General features: G+C 48.2%; 1 protein-coding gene across 1 annotated transcript in view; it reads left to right on the forward strand.

Moving 5' to 3' along the window:
* QSOX1 (quiescin sulfhydryl oxidase 1) overlaps positions 1-19478 on the forward strand; it is a 45272-nt gene that overhangs the window by 11418 nt on the left and 14376 nt on the right. The window contains exons 2-7 of the mRNA XM_007525863.3: positions 1799-1899; positions 10594-10639; positions 11068-11170; positions 13512-13602; positions 16628-16773; positions 18146-18283. Coding sequence (XP_007525925.1) covers positions 1799-1899; positions 10594-10639; positions 11068-11170; positions 13512-13602; positions 16628-16773; positions 18146-18283 — 625 coding nt within the window. The remainder of the gene's footprint in view (positions 1-1798; positions 1900-10593; positions 10640-11067; positions 11171-13511; positions 13603-16627; positions 16774-18145; positions 18284-19478) is intronic.

The raw sequence follows: 19478 nt of genomic DNA on the forward strand, positions 1-19478 counted from the left end.
CATCCCAGCCTGCCCCACAGCGGCCTCATATCCTGCCTGGCTATCCTTAAGGGCCCCTTCCTATGGCCCATTCCCTGATAATCACTGTTGCTCACATAGCTCTCTGGTAAGGTCACCCATCTACCACCTGTCCTGTCACTCTTGCCTCCATCCCCAAGGCTGGTGGCAGGGCAGCAGATGTGGCACTAGACCAGTCTCCTCCTGTGTGCGTGTGACTTGCAGGAAACTTTGGTGTGGTGGGTGGCCAGGTTTTAGGGGGCCTGGTCTGGAATCAGCTGGGGAGGCCTGCCTAGTGGAGAAGTTTGGGTTCTGCTCCCCAGATCCTGGGTTGTGACACAAAACAGTGCCACTGTCCTCTCTGCCAGGAGGTTTCTGCCAAAGGAGGCCTGGCATTCTGAGCCTAGCGAAGGAGCGGATCAGGTCTTAAGAGCTGTTTGTCCTTCTAGACTCTAGTCTCTGAGCTGCTGCTTTCCCATACTCTCTTGATTCCCCTTCTATCCTGAAGCTGTCTGCACCCCTTTTTGACTGGGGACATAGTTTTACCTCTGGCCACAGAGACCTTCTCCAGAGAACCTAGGGAGTCTCAGCTCTCCTCTGGCCCCATCCTTCTGCAGCTGATTGATGGTAGTAGAGACAGAGACCAACTGAGGTCCCTTTCCCACCACCGAATAACGGGGACACAGATGCCATTTCAAGCCAGCTCTGCTAGGTGCCATTTGTTTTTAAGCCCAGGTTCAGAGAAACCAGTCTCTTCCCCTACTTTTTTTTTAAAAATCAGGAGATTTATAAGGCTGTATATGTTCTAAGTTTTATTACTTAATGAGAGATCAGAGCATCACTCTGGTATATACAGTGCTAGAACTCAGAACCTCACACTTGCAAGCCCTGTTACTTAATAACTTTCTGAGCTGCAGCTTTGATTCTTTATAAGCTACCTATAAGTGAGATAATCCAGTATTTTTTTTTTTGCCTCCAGGGTTATCACTGGGGCTCTGTGCCAGCACTACAAATCCACTGCTCCTGTAGGTCATTTTTTCCCATTTTTTTGGTCCTTGTTATTATTAATTATTATTGTTACAGTTGGATAGGACAGGGAGAAATAGAGAGAAGAGGGGAAGACAAAGGGGGAGAGAAAGACACATGCAGACCTGCTTCATCGCTTGTGAGGTGACCCCCCTGCAGGTGGGAATGGGGGAGGCAGGGCTCAAATAGGGATCCTTATGCTATTCCTTGTGCTTCACACCATGTGTGCTTAACCTGCTGTGCTACCACCCAGCCCCAGAAAATCCAGTATTTGTACCTCTCCTTCTAGTTCTTTTATTGTGATACCTTCCAACTCTATGTTGTTACAAAAGACCTGATCTCATTTTTTCTTATGGTTGAGTAGCATTTCATATATATAAAAAATAAGTGTTTCACATTTTATTTTTTAAGGATTTATTTATGAGAGAGAACACACACACACACACACAGCAGAGCATCAATCTGCGTGTTTGATGTCAGGGATTGAACTTGGTCTCATGTTTACAAGTTCTTCACTATTCTTGCTTTGGCCACAACACATCTTCTTTACCTATTATCTGCCCTCGGGCATTTGGTTTAATTCTGTATCTTGGTTATTGTGACTAGTGCTGCAATGACCACAGAGATGTAGATACCTTTTTGGATTTTTTTTTCTCAGAGGTCTTTTTCTGGGGAAGGGGCACCTTTGGGACTGGAGTGTGGGTGTCAGTGGGGTGGGCACACCTGGGAGAGGTAAGTAGTCCTCTTACTCTTTGAGGACTTTCTGTCCTTTCAGAATGGAGACCAGCCCTGAATCTTGCTGTTCTGGACTGCGCTGATGAGAGCAACAGTAAAGTCTGTAGGGACTTCAACATCCCTGGCTTCCCAACTGTCAGGGTGAGTGACATGGGAGGTGTAGGGTGGGGGGCAGCTTCTGTCTTGATTTTTGCTGGTCTCTGTGGGGCCCTTAGTGATTCTGGACTTGATCTGTTCTGGTCACAGCACCTTTGCTTAGTGAGGCCCCTGTTTCAGAGGCAGAGAATAAACAAGTACTTTCTGGCAAATTCTGCCCCATATCAGGAAAGGAGGCTGTGTATTGGGTGTTTGGAGGGGAGGAATTCAGAGACTCTGATCTGAGTTATGAGGTGCTTCTGGATGGGACTGCTGAAACTTCACCCTCAGAGGCCTCTTTCCAATTCCTCTCCCTCCTAATACCCTCAGCACTTTAGAGCTACGGTCTCCTATCAAACTAAGGTCCCAGCTCTGACCTATCTGTGGGCAAGCTCAGACTCAAGGGATGTAATGGTCCACACCTGGCCTTCATGGTGCTCATCAGGCCAGTGCCTTGAGCCCAGGGAACTTGGAAGTGACCTATCAGGTGGCCACACCTGTAATGAGAGTAGTGGCCCCAGCTCTGGCATAAAGTAGCAAGAACTCTCCTAGGAAGTTTTTGCCTGCCCTCTTTGGTCTTCAATAACTTAGTTAACATCTGAACCAGACCAAGATGTTTTTCTAGTAGAAGGAAAACCTCTGCAGCAGGACTCTGCAGTTACATTTAACCCCACCAGGACTCAGGCCTACTTGTAGTCCAGCTAGTTCTTCTCCAAATCTAAGCCTCTCTCCCTCTAGCTAGAAGTAATTAGCTTCTTTCCACCCACAGCACATCTAGAAAAGCAATTTCCTCTATTATCACTAAGAAGCTGGAATGCATTCTCCTCTCTCACCCCCAGGCTTCACAAGATCACTCTCTCTGAGCTCAAGGAACTCAAGCTCCTAGCAGAACTAGGAGTCATCTTTCTTGGTCTAATAACTACAGTACAACTCATCTGGAAAACAAGAACCCAGGCTCTTCTAAGAATGTCCTGGTCGCACCATGATCTTTTTGTTCCTCATGCCCAGTGAAATGTTGCCAGGTTCTGGTTTCCCATACCCAGATAGAACTCCCTCAGCTTCTGTGATCATCTGTGATTGGGTCTGAGACCCAGTTGGTCTCTCCAGACCTCCTTTCACATGTCATGGGCCAACAGTTTCACTCAGAAGAAGCAGCAGACACACTGTTTAGCAATCATCTTTTTCAAACAAAAGTTCCTGGCAAGGCCCTATCTTGGGCTCCCAGATAAGTCTAGTGTTCAGAATTTCTCTATGGGGGTGGATAGGCACACTGTCCCTTTGGCTGAACCAGGGCCAGCAGCCCTGGGTGGGAAGCTGTGAGAAATGAGTGTGGGAGCTGGCAGGCTTCACAGGCTGATATTTTCCTCTGTGAAGCCTCCTAGAGGCTCGTTCAAGGCCAGCGCCCCCCCCCCCCCCTCTGGGTACTGGGACCAGGCCAGGAGGTCCTGTGGAGTTCCTCTGGGGTGTGGAGCCCACTGGGCTTTCAGTTTTTCCCTGGGATAGGCTGGGGTTCAGTGGGTATGAAGGAGGCCCAGGTTGTGGAGACACACAAAAAATGCCTCAGTGCCTCCTCAGATCACGCAGCACACGCAGCCTGGATACTTCCAGGGGTGAATCACCTTCTTAGACACCGGCTAGTTGTGGGAGGAGAGCTGGGAGGGCCCTGAACTGGTCTCCCTGGATTTCCCAGCTCCACACCTGCAGTGTCTGGCTGGACCAGGCCAGTAGTCACCTGTCCATTTCTCAAGAACTCAGACACCAGAGCTATGACCTTTCTGCCTCTCTGGAGGAACCTGCAGTTCAATTCTGACAGAGAGAAGCCCTGAGTATTCTGTCCTGAGCACTATGGTCCTCTAAGACTCTATGCAGTGGCTTTCATTTTTAGTGACCTGCAGTTAGGAATGGGTGCACAATGAGAGCCAGAAGTTAGTTCACACATGTTGTCACTAAAACAAAAGCTTTGTGAGACAGTATTTATTCTTCCTGTGTATACTACACACTATTTTTTGTTTGATTTGTTTATTTTATTTTAAATACTGGCTGTGATGCATTAAATTAGTTTTGCAATGTTGTAGCTAGATTGTTTCTATTGTTTGGAAAGCATTGCTCAGATTCCAGATTGCCAGAGGTTTGAGCTCACTGAGAGCCTATGGGTGACCTGGCTGGACTTCCTGGAAAGCAGAGCAGGCCCTAGAGGTCGCCCTTGTCCTTTCTGCATCCCCTGGGGGACCAGAGCCTGTCCCCACTCTGCCTATAAGGTCTGTGCAAAGATGAGAGTTGAACCAAAGAGAGAGTGTGATTGGACACAGGCCAACACAATAGTCCGGCCACCTCCCGGTGGCATGTGTCATTGTCCCTTTTCTCTGCCTTCTGCCCCTTGTCACTATGATTAAACAGTGAGCTTCCACCAGCCCAGCCTGTTCAGCAAACACCTACTCCTGTAGGGCAAGTCAGACTGGAGCTGCCCAGCTGGAAACAAATGCAGGCGTGGGGGCAGGGGACTAGTTAGCAGCAGGTTCTATAGGGAGGAGAGGATTAGTTATCAGTAGGTTGTGCTAGAGCTTGGGGATCCAGAAATTGAATTTCCAGTGGGGTGAGGCCCTTTGCCTTGGGTACAGGGGTATCCCTGACTGGGGTCAAGTTTATGGGAGCAGAACACTGAATGGGAGAGGGCAGGAGCCTCCCTTTTGCAAGAATCTGAGGAGACAGTTGAAGTAGCTTCACATCCTGGCTCAGTTGCTTACTCCCTTATATTCAGGAAGTCCCTGGCAAGGCCCCAGCCACTGATTCCCCATCTGAAAAAAATGGGAGGATAATAGCTGCCTAAAGGCATTGTTCACTGTGGAGTGAGACCTGAAGTGTGAGTGGGTCAGCCACTGGAGGGCTCCTGGGTACTCCTCTAGTAGGCAATGCCTGGGAGGCAGTCTCTAAGTCAGTAGTAATAGTGAATGTTTACCAGGTGAGGCCAGAGTACAAGGCCTGGGCCTGGGGTTCCTCAGAGCTAATCAGCTGCTTGAATGGCAGCAAGTGGTCTGTATATAGTGAGTGAGGAGGCCTCCTGGGTTCTCAGAGCTCCTTCTCTGGCACAGCATGGAGACCTTTCTATAGGAAGGGGGTCTATCCCTAGGTGTTGCTGAAGGGTGGCTGGGTTTGGTGGGGAGACAGGAGTGTGGGTAGGGACAAGTAAGAGCAAAGGCCTGTCAGGATGGAAACTTGAAGTGTGTTGAGAATAAGTCTAGCTGGCGGCCCGTGTCTAGAGCTAAGACCAAGCCAGGGAAGGAGGGAGCCCAGGAATGGCAGTCCCTCAGACACAAGGCTGGAAGTGTGGGCACCTGTGAAGGAACAGAGGCCAGGCTATTATCTAGGCTCTTCTAGAGAGAGGTCAGGAAGGGGACAGGACCAAGAAAGTGGACTCTGGGAAAAGATGATGGCCCCTCTCAACAACAGGCATGGCAAAGCTTTTAGGCCCTTACTTGACTTACCATACAATATTTGGAGACTAGATCAATTTCCTTTAAAACTTTCAAAAGTTTATTTCTCGTGTCTTCAGTGTGACATCAGAGAATGGATCTCAGACTTCATGCATGTGTGAAACTATTGAGTGGCCTCTCCAATTTTTCCTTCATTATTTTTCTGAGCAAGAGTAAAGATAGTACAGTACTGCTCCACTATCCATGAAGCTGCCCTGGCACCATCCATAGTGCTCTCACATGTTGCTGTGCTCTGAACCAAGGCCTCCCACATAGCAGGGCATGAACTCTCTTTGGTGAGCTAACTGGTGATTCCCTAAAAAAAAAAAAGTTGTTTTCAAAGCTTGGGTGCAGAGCCATCCAAGACTATAACTGGAAAGTATGACTTTTTCTCTTTATTCCTTTTTAATTTTTAAATTATCTTTATTTATTTATTGGATAGATATGGCCAGAAACTGAGAGGGACGGAGGAGATAGATACCTGCAGCACTACTTCACCCTGCAGTTAGGGCCAGGGGGCTTGAACCCGAGCCCTTGAGCATTGTAGCATGTGCATCTACCACGTGTGCCATCACCCAGCCGCTCCCTTTTCTTCCTTTCCCTTTTCTTTTTCCTTCTTTCTCTCTCTCTCTTCCCCACCCCCCTTTCCCTCTCTGTTTCTTTCTTTATCAGGGTTATCACTATGGCTTAATGCCTATATGACAACTCCATTTTTTTCCCCCTCTTTCCCCCCCTCTTCTTTTTGTCTGATAGAGACAGAAATAAAGAGGGAGTGGGAGGATGAAAGAGAGGCATCCGCAGCACTACTTGAGAAATTTATCCCTCTGCAGGTGGGACTGCAGGCTTGAACCTGGATCCTTGTGCATGGCAATGTGTGTGCTCTGCTTTTTTCTTTTTTAAATTTTTAAAAAAATATTTATTTATTTTTCTTTTGATGCCCCTGTTTTTTTTTTATTGTTGTTGTAGTTATTATTGTTGTTATTGATATCATCATTGTTGGATAGGACAGAGAGAAATGGAGAGAGGAGGGGAAGACAGAGAGGGGGAGAGAAAGACGGACACCTGCAGACCTGCTTCATTGCCTGTGAAGCGACTCCCCTGCAGGTGGGGAGCTGGGGCTCCAACAGGGATCCTCGGGCTGGTCCTTGCACTTCATGCCATGTGCTCTTAACCTGCTGTGCTACCGCCCGACTCCCCTTTTTCCTTTCTTAAGTAATAATAATAGAGATAATTTATTAAGAACATATTTTGTGTTAGATGATATCACTGTATATATATTTTTTAAATTTTTTTATATTTATTTTTATTTATTTATTCCCTTTTGTTGCCCTTGTTGTTTTATTGTTGTAGTTATTATTGTTGTCATTGTTGTTGGATAGGACAGAGAGAAATGGAGAGGGGAGGGGGAAGACAGAGAGAGGGAGAGAAAGATAGACACCTGCAGACCTGTTTTACCGCTTGTGAAGCGACACACCTGCAGGTGGGGAGCCAGGGCTTGAACCAGGATCCTTATGCGGGTCCTTGTGCTTAGCGCCACCTGCGCTTAACCCGCTGTGCTACAGCCCGACTCCCGATATCACTGTATATTAATGCTAATACCATCCCATACATGAGAGTAGAAGGTCCAGAGCATTCCATAGTTTCCCTAGCCCCAGTGTTACATCAACAGGTAGAGAACTTATTTTCTGTTCAATGTCCTTTGGCTTTGGGGATGCAATTGCTCCTTGACAGGTTGGTAAAAAAAAAAATCTACCTCAGATGACCCAATTTCCTGCCTTGCAGGTGTATGTAGGGGGGAGTAAATGTGTAGGATTAGAGAAGGCTGAGGCTGTGAGACCTGATCACTCCTTGAGAGAACACTTCCTGCTGAAGTCTTAATCATCTATTTCCAAGGAGCTGTGGTGGTTTCTTCTGGGTAGGGCACACGCCTCCAACAGCTGACTTAAGGCTGTGTTTTACTAAGAGGACAACAATGTGCCCTGATGAGATTCTCATGTGGTTTTTATGTGAGCTTCCAAGAGGATCAAAGGACAGAGCTTCTCTGTTTCACTATACAGGTGTCTCTTGAGGGCTTCCATGTCCCATACACAGTGTCAGGAACTCCGGGGCTTGCAGAGATAAATGAGCTGTGGGTCTGCCTTCTGCATCAGGAAGGTGGCTGACAGGTTCAAGTTGAAGTCCATGGGGGCTGAATGAAGTGTGTAGGAAATATGAGGCAGAGAAATTAAGTTTGCAGTCAGGTCCAGAAGATCTCAAATGCAGTGAGGTAGGACATGCTACATTGGCAGTGGGAGACATGGAAGAGACTTTCTAGAAGGGGATAGTTAGAGAAGACTGAGTATGTTCAAATTTCTGAGCAGGTGGGACCATGGCAGAAGCCCAAGAGGTTGGTGACAGGCCTGCTAGACGTGGCAGAGGGCCTTGAGCACTGTTGAAGAGGTAGCACAAAGGTCAAATCTGGGGAGCTTGGCCAGTGACTTCAAAATGGGGACTGTGGGGCATGGAGATGCTGGTCTGGGTGCCAGGGAGGAGGGACTTCACAAAAGACATAAGGAACACAGGCAGAGAAACAGGTTGGGGAGAGGTGAGTCAGTCTTGGAGAATATATTGTGTAGGGAGTGTGTGTGGGGACCCCTGTGTGGAGAGCACTGAGAAGAAAGAGAAATCTGAGAACTCAAGATAAGAGTTGTAGATTACAAATCATGCTGGCAAAATAAGATATCATCAGCAGGGAGACAAAAGGCTGTTCATTCATTTGTTCACTCACTGGAAATGTGGATTGAGGACCAGCGAAGGTAGCAACAGAGCCTAAGACTTATATCCATAAGGTTCCAGGTTTGATCCCTAACCCTTATGCCAGAGCTAAGTAATATTCTGTTCTCAGTCTCTCATTATGTAAATAAAAATAAGGATGCAAGGGGGCCAAGTGGTGGCACATGGGTTAAATACACATGGTACTAAGTGCAGGGACCTACATAAGGATCCCAGTTTGAGACCCTGGCTCCCCACCTGTAGGGGGTCACTTCACAATCGGTGAAACAGGTCTGCAGGTGTCTATCTCTCTCCCTCTCTCTCTCTCCTCCTCCTCTCTCAATTTCTCTCTGTCCTGTCCAATAAAATGGAAAAAATGGCCTGTAAGAGCAGTGGATTCATAGTGCCAGCACCAAGCCCCAGCCATAACCCTGGAGGCATAAACAAACAAACAAATAAACAAGAAAGCAAAAGTTGAGCCCCTTGGAAGTGACAGCGGCTTCTAGAGTTATTTATTTATTTATTTATTGCTACCAGAGTTATTGCTAGGGATTGGTGCCTACACAAAACAAATCCACTACTTAAAAAAAAAAAAAGATAGAAACAGAGGAAGAGAAAGAGAGAGATCTCTAGGAAGGTGAGATAAGCCAAAGAACAGACCAGCAGGTAGTGGGGCACAGACACTAGTCATGAGGGAAGTCTGGGGGTGGGGAGGGAGGTGGCAGAGTGGGCATAGGTGTTTTGTTGAGATTTTAAGATCTGGCAGAGCAGGAAGGGAGGAAAGTCAGCAGCAGGATAAAAGGAGCCTCTTTCACTCTTCCCCTTCTCCCTGTGCTTCCTGGCTTTTCTCTCTCTCTTTTTTTAATTTAGGAGGATCTGATTAAAAAAAAATTCTTTTAATATTTATTTATTCCCTTTTGTTGCCCTTGTTTTATTGTTGTAGTCATTGTTGGATAGGACAGAAAGAAATGGAGAGAGGAGGGGAAGACAGAGAGGGGGAGAGAAAGATAGACACCTGCAGACCTGCTTCACCACCTGTGAAGCGACTCCCCTGCAGGTGGGGGGCTGGGGGCTCGAACCGGGATCTTTACACCAGTCTTTGCGCTTTGCACCATGAGCGCTTAACCCACTGTGCTACCGCCCGACTCCCCCCCCCCCTTTTTTTTTGCCTCCAGGGTTATCACTGGGTCTCTCTCGATGCCTGCACTACAAATCCACTGCTCCTGATGGCCATTTTTTTTTCTCCATGGTTGTTGTTGTTGCTGCTGCTGTTGTTGGATAAGACAGAGAGAAATTGAGAGAGGAGGGGAAAACAGAGAGGGGGAGAGAAAGACACCTGCAGACCTGCTTCACTGCTTCACCCTACATTTGGGGACCCAGGGACTTGAACCAGAATCCTTGCTCGAGTCCCAGTGATTCACACTATGTGTGCCTAACCTGGTGTGCTACAACCTGACCCCCCTGAATCTATTTTTTAGCTTAGAGACTATGCTAGAAGAAAGGAGAGAAGGTGAAAGATATTAACTGATCAGAGAAAGTTCTTAAGACTGTGAGGCACTGGATTTAGCACCTGGGGGGATAGAAAGCCTTGGGGACAAAAGGGAGGCTGGGAACAATACCCAGGTAATTGGAGAAAGGAAACCTTCTCTAGAGCCCCAGAAATGGAGGCCTCCTAGTGTCCCTGCTGTCTCTTGGGTCACTCTTATAAACCAAGAAGCTTGTTCAAACCCAGGCTGGGGTCTTCAGCGGGGAACCTGGGGAGGCAGCCTTCTGATGATGACCACGGGGATCACGTGCTCAGATTGGGGAGGACCTGCTGGCTGATGAGAAAAGCTGCAGCTCTGGGAATGCCGTACTGTCTAAGGCTCTGTGATACCGGTGCTCTGTTTCTCCTTTGGTAATTGTCTGTGAGCCGGCTGAGCCCCAGACAGCACTGTCCTTCTTTCTCCAGAGTCTCAGACCTGACTGCAGGGGCCTCTTTTTCAGAAGCATCAGCTGAGTCAGGTTGGCAGTTCTCAGTGGTCAGAGACTCCAGCTTCTAGGCCCCTTTTACAAGATAAGGAGCAAGGACAGTCACCTCACAAGGACAGGCAGCTGACAGAGTATCAGTTGTTGGCGGTGGAGGGGGTATGAAGTGACCTCACTTTTCCAGCTGCATCTCCATCATTCATCTATTTACATACCAAATGCTTTCCAGGGATGATATGCAGGACATGGTATTTTCTAGAAATGGTCTGAGCAGTTGCCTCTAAGGGCAGTTAAGGGGCAGAGGTTAGGGTTGCCAAAAATGGGGGAGGAGCTTGCATCTGTCTCCAAGAGCAGAACTACCCCCCCTTCCACCCAGTTCCTATTTATAGGTAAACTAGAAAGCTCATAAAAGTGAAGTCACTTTGCCACAGTCACTTAGTGAGTGGCTAAGTCTGTCGTGGGGCTCCCAGCCTACATGAGTGCTGAATTCTGTCTATGTGTTTGCTTCCAGTTCTTCAAGGCGTTTTCCAAAACTGGCTCAGGAACAACTTTACCAGGTGGGTATCTAGTGAATGGGGCAGTGTCTTCCCGTCCCTCCTCTCTCTGGGTTTCTTGTAGGTGAGGAGAGCCCAGCAAGTTCTAGACAGTGAGGAGGTCCCCAAGTAAAGGGCCAGTTTGTGTCCTTCCCCAGGCCTTCAGGAAAACAAGACTGAAGAAACCCTTCCATTCAGGACTATCAAGGGAAGTAGGACTTCCCAGATGATCCTGGGTGTGAAAATGGGCTTCCAATGGGCCTCCTGGATTCAGACCTGAGAGGCTTTCCTGCCCTGTGAGGGTGGGGTCCCCAGCATAGAGCAGGGCTGGGGACCATTTCCCACAACATCTTCTCTAATACAGTGAAGGCCTGGGTCCTGGACCATGAAGCTGACAGGCCTGGGGTTTAACCTTCCCTCCAGAACCCTTCCATGTCCATCTCTGTTGACAGTGGCTGATGCGGACCTGCAGGTGCTGCGGGCCAGGCTCATTGACGCCCTGGAGTCCCACACACACACCTGGCCCTCTGCCTGTCCTCCCCTGGATCCTATCAGGTATCAATGTTTGGGGCTGGGGACTGCCCTGTGGGACCAGAACCCAGGTCTGGTGAGGTGGGGTGGGATGGGGTGAGGGCAGAAACAGTAGGTGAGGGGTCATGAACTGAGGCATCATGATTCCTCTGAGGGACAGACATCCCCAGAGAGTCAGAGCCCACTTTCCTACTGGAGCAGCTAGGGGAGACCTCCTTGTGACTGGAGGCCCTACCCAAGGAATCATACTTTCTGGGGGTACAAGGGCCCCTCTGGCTGATGGAAAGGACAAGGTGTGTGTGTGGGGAAGGTGGAGGAGGTTCCAGGTCCAGCCTCCTGCTGCTTCTCAAAGATCCAGAGCACCTGGTCCTGGGAAAGGTTTGAGGAGCCAGTGGAGTTCGTACTCACCCAGGAAGGGTCCCTGAGAGAGTGGGTGTGGGAAGAAAGTGGGGAGTCCAGTGACCTGTAGAAAAGAGGGCACTGAGAGAAGCCTGTAAGATGGAGGTGATGTTTGTCTGAACAGTAGATGGGGCTGGGTGCCCTGGGCTGTCATGTCAGAATATCAGACCCAGTGGGTACCCAGGATTACCCATTCCTTCTCTAGGAAAATGGAGTCAGTGAGGGCAGGTGTCTCATCCTGACACTGCCACAGAGGGACTGCTGGTTCCTCACTTCTGGGTGAGAACTCAAAGGAGGATAAAGCCCACCTGTCAGAGCACTTGCCAGGAAGGAGCAAACTCCAGTCCCAGCAGGGCCTGCCAGCAAGAGCTCCACCACAGAGCTCAGAGAAGGTTCTAGGTGCTGCAAAGGTCCTGTGAGCTTATGCACTGATGTTGAAAACTTGAACCCTGCTGAGAGACATACTTCCAAGCATTAGTTGGGGTTGACTCCATCTCCCAGGGACTCCCTTACTCTCTCTCCTCACCCTCTGTCCTCCACTGAGCACCTTATAGAGATTCCAGAGCCAGTCTTGGTATGAGGTTCCATGATCAGACTCCAGATCTCTAGGGAAGGGTCATACCAGCATGTGCTTGGTCCTTCCTCCCCTCATCTCTCAATGACCCCCCTCCATGCATGTTAAATGCTGAGGTGATGGCAAAAAAAAAACAACAAAAAAAACCCCCGCTCCAAAGGCCCTTCTAAAGGAAGAATGGGTGATGGAGGGTAGAGTCCCTTGTCCAGAAGTCAGAGAGTGGGAATGAGGGTGTGTGTGTGTGTGTGTGTGTGTGTGTGTGTGTGTGTGTGTGTGTGTGTGTGTGTGTTTGAGAGAGAGAGAGAGAGACTGTACTTTCTGTTTGGAGGACTGTGCCCTTGGATTCAGCAGAGGAAAAGAGGTCACCAGGTTGGGAATAAAAAGATGATGAGTCCCCTTCCCCCAACACCTCCCCAGCAAAGCTTAGTCCTATGTGATGAAATTCTTTTACTTTTTCATTATTTATTTTTTCATATGCAGTACCAGGGAATGAACCAGGGGCTTCATGTGACACTGCTGAGGAACCTTCTTGACCCAACTTACTCATTCTGTATACTCAGAGTGAAGGAGAAAGGAGGGATGGAAGGAGAGAAGGAGGGAGGGACAGAGACATCACCTGTGGAACTCTCTTGGTGTTGTCTGTGGTGCTCCTGTGTGGTGCTGGGAATCAAACCCAGTGGCTCATGCATGGTAAGGGTGTGCGTTCTACCCCCCTGAGCTAGCTCTCAGCCCCAGTGATGATGCTTTTACTTAGAAGAAGAGAACAGATCTTTTTGTATCGTGCATTTGTTTTCTGTTGAGACTTTGAGCTTGTAAAACAGCTTGTGGCTTAATTCTCTGATTTAGCGAGGGGACAGTAAAATTTCCCTTCTTACTCATTTCTGCCTCCCTATTGGACTTCAACTTCTTCATCTTAAAATAAGGCAGTTGGTTACATTCCTTCCTTAGGGGTGAAAAAAAAAAGGCAGTTGGCTTAAATAGCTTCTATAATCTCCTGCATCTAGGACTTTCTTTTGAATTTCTTTTTTTTTTTGAACTGTCCCCCAAATACATGTGTTGCTTTTAGTATTTATTTATTTTCAGTGCTAGTCAAAGTTCATGCTCTATCCCATACTCCCTCCTGATTCCTATGAGGAGATGGCATGAAAAAGCACATCAGTGACCTGGGTCAAATAAAGGCTCAGGGTCAGGTACCAGAGGAATATCCTTGTGACCCCAGGTCTGGTGTCCTTCTCCCATCAGAGGACTAGCCAGAGAATACTTCTAGGAAGCTTCGTGTGGACACAGATTCCACTGACTGTACTCAGTACCTGGTCAGTCACGGCTGGTGTTGCCCACGGTTTTGCTGCACAGCCTTGTAGAGAGAGATACTGCCAGTATTGTCTCTTACAGGATGGAGGAAATCAATGGGTTCTTTGCAAGGAACAATGAAGAGTACCTGGCCCTGATCTTTGAGAAGGAAGGATCATACGTGGGTAGAGAGGTGAGTTGCCCCCAGGGACTCTCTTATTCCTGGAGAGCTCTAAGTATATAAGCCCTACAGGTTAAGAAGCTGAGCTTTTCTGGCAAGTTCTAGGGTCTCAGCCTGCCCCCTCCTGGGAGAGACACAAAGTGCAGGAGCCGGACCTTTCCATTTTGTTTTTGTTTTGTTATTAACAGTATGTTATAGGATTATAAGATTACAGTATACAGTTCTATACCACACCCACCAGCAAAGTTCTGTATGTGGTTATACCTAGCAAAATAAGTAAAGAAATCAAAGACAACTACTGGATAGTTTCACTCATGTGGAATCTAGAGATTGGATACACAAAAACTTGAAAACAAAAACAGAAGCAAACAAACTGATTCTAAGATTTATGGGAACTATAGTGGTTATCTTTGGGAGGTGGGAGAGTAAGGATTCAGAACTTTGGACCTTTCCCTTCTAAAACTTAATCTGTTTCGTTTCTGTCATCCACACCAAAGGCTAACACCTCTGACTCCAGAGCACTGGATCAGCGTGTGTGTGTTTGTGTGTTTGTGTGTGTATGTGTACACATGTGCGCACGCTGACCTTCACAATGAACACTGATGATCATATAACATGTCCAAGACCACTCAGCGCATGAATAAGTAGAATAGTCCTTTGGCACAGGTGTCCATTGACAGAACCCATCTGACCCTACCCCACACTACTTTGATGCCCATGCAGATAAAGGTCTCAGAGAGGGCTAGTTTAAGAGGCAGGAGGGCCCAGTGGCCAAGAGCACAGAATGAACTAAAATGTGTAGCCATCTCCTAACCTGGGTCAAGTGCTTGAAAACAGACCTGGACACAGGGTTTCACTTCCAAACTCCAGTATTTTCATCTACAACAAGAGTTTTATATGTACCAATTTACCATTACCTTACAGTACTTCATAAGCTTCAGGAATACAGTGTCACACTTTGATATATATCTACATCATTTTAAAAAATATATCTACATTTTACTGCCTCTACCACCAGAATTCTAGTTATGTGCTATAGTCATAGTTATAAGAACTTTTTTATAAGAGTTAACCATTCAATCCTTTTTTTTTTTTGCCTCTAGGGTTATTGCTGGGGCTTGATGCCTGTACTATGAGTCCACTGCTCCTGGAGGCCATTTTCCCCATTTTTATTGCCCTGGTTGCTGTTATTGTTGTTGGATAGGACAGAGAGAAATCTAGAGAGGAGGGGAAGATAGAGAAGGGGAGAGAGAGAGATAGACACCTGCAGACCTGCTTCACCACTTGTAAGGCAACCCCTCTGCAGGTGGGGAGCTGGGGGCTTGAACTGGGGTTCTTAAGACCAGTCCTTATGCTTCATACCATGTGTGCTTAACCCGCTGCACTACCATTGCCCCCCCATTCAATCTTCTTTCTTTTTTTAATTTTTATTTATAAAATGGAAATATTGACAAGACTATTAAGATAAGAGGGGTATATTTCCACACAGTGCTCACCCCCAGAACTCTATATCCAGTCCCCTTCCTTGATAGCTTCCCCATTCTTTGTCCCCCTGGGACTGTGGACCCAGGATCATTGTGGGGTTTAGAAGGTGGAAGGTCTGGCTTCTTTAATTGCTTCTCTGCTAAACATGAGCGTTGGCAGGTTGATCCCAGCCTGTCTCTCTCTCTTTCCCTAATGGGGCAGAGATCTGGGCAAGCGGGGCTCTAAGACACATGGTAGGGTCCTTTGCCCAAGGAAGTTGGGTTGGCATCATGGTATCATCTGGAAGCTGGTGGCCTCACTAGAGATTCCCAGGTTGAAAGCAGCTTCCTTGTAGAGCTCACACCAGGTGTTGTCTCTAAGCCACTATATTGGCTCCACCGCCCCCAATTTAACCCTTAGAGGTTGGTATTGTTTCTGTTATTATAATTTTTCAGGTAGAGATACAGAGTTTGAGAGGGACTGAGTATGGCAAATAGGGCTAGAGTTCAAATCCAGGGAGCCAGAGGACACTACATCACCTTCCAAATAATCATTCCTGTTTTAGTGTTGTTTTGAAGGTTTAGTGAAGCAATGTTCATGTAGCACATAATACATACTCAGTAAATATTCACAAATACATTGTTTTCCCTTTTTAGTAAATCTAAAATCTTCATATTTGACTGAACCTGTTTTCCTGATTTGAAATGTAGGCAGAAAACTTTATAAATAACAGAATAGAATGAAATCCCTTTTTAAAATTTTTAAAAATATTTATTTATTCCCTTTTGTTGCCCTTGTTTTTTATTGTTGTAGTTATTGTTGTTGTTGGATAGGACAGAGAGAAATGGAGAGAAGAGGGGAAGACAGAGAGGGGGAGAGAAAGATAGACACCTGCAGACCTGCTTCACCACATGTGAAGCGACTTCCCTGCAGGTGGGGAGCCAGGGGCTCCAACTGGGATCCTTATACCGGTCCTTGCGCTTTGCGCCACATGCGCTTAACCCACTGCGCCACCGCCCTACTCCCAGAAATCTCTTTTTTTCCCCAAACATATCTTATATCTTTTAAATATTTATTTATTCCCTTTTCTTGCCCTTGTTTTTTTATTGTTGTAGTTACTATTGTTGTCGCTGTTGTTGGATAGGACAGAGAAATGGAGAGAGAAGAGGGAAGACAGAGGGGGAGAGAAAGATAGACACCTGCAGGTCTGCTTCACCACCTGTGAAGCGACCCCTCTGCAGGTAGGGAGCTGGGGGCTTGAACCGGGATCCTTACGCCGGTCCTTGCTTAACCCACTACACTACCACCCATCCCCCGGAAAGTTTTATTTTCATTTGGAACTGTTCTAGAATATTGAAGATAGGTGGTCTTGGGCACAGCCCCAGGGCCCTTTTAGGAAGTTGGAGTGCTTGTGACTTGGGTGGTGGGGCAGGCTTGGTAGGCAGCTGGAGACTCTCATGTGTCACCAGAGTGCTCTTTAAAAGGTGTGGGCGGTGCCCAGCTGCCACCCTGGTGCCATCCTGGGGCTCCCCTGTTTGGCAGTATGGCCCCACCTGTTCAACTGTCTCTTCAGGTGACTCTGGACCTGTCCCAACACCAAGGCATTGTCGTGCGCAGGGTCCTGAACACGGAAGCTGAGGCTGTGAGCAAGTTTGGGGTCACTGACTTCCCATCCTGCTACCTGTTGTTTCGCAATGGCTCTGCCTCACGTGTCCCTGTGTGAGTGTATCTCCCTCTCTTCATCCTCCCTCTGGGATGCTTCCTTACTTCCTATGTAGAGAGACTGCCAATCTTTCTTGGTGACTGACATGGTCCTCTCCTCTGTGACTCTCCATCTGAGGCATAGGCCAACTATGTGCACTTTCCACAGGAGAAACAGGCATCTGCCTGTCCTTTGGGACAGATAGAACCTCTGCATACAGGATTCCAGACCCACTGCTGGATCCAGGCCCCAGCCCTGGAATTCTGCCTAAGGCCTATTGGTACCTGGCCTCCTAGGTCCCCACACAGACTCGTTGGCAGCTTACAGACAAGCCTGAACCCCCTCCCTACCCCCTGACTCTCATTTCCTAATTGCAGAAAAGTTCATTAGGATCCAGACAATAACTAGTTCCAGAATGCCAAGAGAAAACAATTAGACCAGCCTCAACCCCCTAGCAGCCTCCCATTGCTGAATGCCTGTCAAATGGTGCCAGATGGTGCCCGATGCCCTCCTCGAGTGTATGATTGATGCCAGCCTGGCCCTGAAGGCACAAGGGACTTGGAGAAGTGCTCATGGAGCTGCTCCCCAGGGGAGTAGGTGCTGAAGGCCCTTATAGGGCAGCCCCTGGGCCAGCCCTCATTGAAAGTCCTCCCTGGAGCACAGTGGCCTCTAGGACTGGAAGGGGCATCAGGGGAGGCACAGTCCTAGGGCAGAAGTGGAGGCATTGTTTCCTCCCTCAGAGCTGGTGGAGGGGAAAATTGTTTGTGACGATGCTGCTTCCATGCCATCTGCTCATGGAGAGACACTGAGTAGAGACGAATGCCTCCCCACGCCAGCTCCCCTGGGTGACTGCCACACGACTGCTGGCCTTTCTGCCCCTCCAGGTGGCTTTTGTCAGGGACATCTCCTGTCCTCGAGTGTTCCTCTCCATCAAAGAGAGAAAGGAAGGGGATGGATTATTAAATAGACTTGGGTTGTGGTTGTTGTTGCTAGTATATATTTGGCTAGCAGTGCCCTTGACTTAGTGACTCATCCCTTCTTTGTTCCCAGGAGCAAGCTGCTGGTGGTGGTAGCAGCATCCCTGACTTCAACCACCATTTTATGCCTTTGGAAGCTTCTCCAGGGTAGAGTAAGGGGACCAGATGAGATTATGATATGAGACCAGTGTCAGAGAGGCTTTTTGCAGCATGAGCAGTGAATAAAAAGACCAAAAGCAACCCTTGACTGCCCCAGTTCTGACCTTGGCCAAGGACAAGACACCAAGTTCAAGTGGTTCACAGGAAATGTTCTGTCACAGGAGTACTCTAGCTTCTGCTCCTGCCACAAGGTTACTCTGAGGGCTCCTCCTCTGCTCATTGCCGCCCTCTAGCTCTCCTTTCTCTCCCACAGGCTGGTGGAATCTAGATTGTTCTACACCGCTTACCTGCAGAGGTTCGCTGGAGCACCTCGGGAGACCACCCAGACCACTGCAGTGGTGCCAACAGTTCCTAACACTGTGGTTCCCACTGACTGGAAAGTGGCAGATCGGTATGACCAGGAGGGTTCTCTCTATCTCTTCCCCACCCCAGCCTTTCCTCTGACACAGACCCCCTTTAGAGCCTACTGTGTTTCTTGTCATAAGCTTTTCATTTCCCATTCTGAACCCAAAGCCTCTGGGGATTGGCCCAGGCCTTGAGCCTCTGAGAACTTGCTATCAGCCACAGCACAGGAGAGGCTCAGAGGGGAGATGTCTGGGGAGGTGCCTGCAGGTGGGGAATTGGGGCCTCCAACCGGGATCCATGAGCCGATCCTTAAGCCAGTCCTGCGCTTTGCGCCACGTGCGTTTAACCTGCTGTGCTAACACCCGACTCCCCAGGTGAGCTATTTCTAAGCCCTGAATTTAACTGCTGAAGTACAAATCAAATCAGTTTGGAAGGCTAAAAGTTTTCAAATCAGTGTCCCACTGTGCAGCAGTTGTTTCTTCAGCAAATGTTGCTGATTAGCTGCTACAGGCCAGGCATGAGTGTAGATGTGTGGGCTTTGATTTACACACAGTTTACAATGCCTTATTTGAAGCCATTGCCCTCCTTTGAATGCTCCTGCTGTCCAGGAGCTCACTGCTCTTGGAGGTAGCCAGGATCTTTCTACTCAGTTGTGAGCATGAAAAGCTGCTCTTCTCTTTAAGGTTCTTTGGCTCTGCTGCTATGAAGTTTCTTTTTTTTTTAAATTATATTTATTAATTAGTGAGAAAGATAGGAGGAGAGAGAGAGAGAGAGAGAAGGAACCAGACATCACTCTGGTACATGTGCTGCCAGGGATTGAACTCTGGACCTCATGCTTGAGAGTGCATTGCTTTATCCACTGCACCATCTCCTTCTAATTGGCTAGCAGGGAGATGGGGCAGCTTGCCTCTTGCTCTGGCACTCAAGTCAAGTGGAAGCATCTGGGCAGGGATCTCAGCGGCAGCCCCCATGGGGGCGGGGATAGAACAGGATCACAAGTTCATTTGCTAAGAGAGATGAATTGAGTTTTTCAGGCTCCTAAAGCAAGCTCAGGGCACAGCTGGGGTCTGAACAATCTCAGGAGGTAGAGGCTGGAGAAGCATCTGGGATGCATGGAGACCCCCTCAGGTGGACCTGCTGGGGCCATTCCCTTGGCTGGGGTGGGACTGAGCTCCAACCAACAACTAGCAGCTGCCAGGATACAACCCCCCAGATTTAAGATGTACCACCTCCTCTCTTAC

Source organism: Erinaceus europaeus, chromosome 9 (genome assembly GCF_950295315.1).
Source record: "Erinaceus europaeus chromosome 9, mEriEur2.1, whole genome shotgun sequence".
Classification (NCBI taxonomy): domain Eukaryota; kingdom Metazoa; phylum Chordata; class Mammalia; order Eulipotyphla; family Erinaceidae; genus Erinaceus; species Erinaceus europaeus.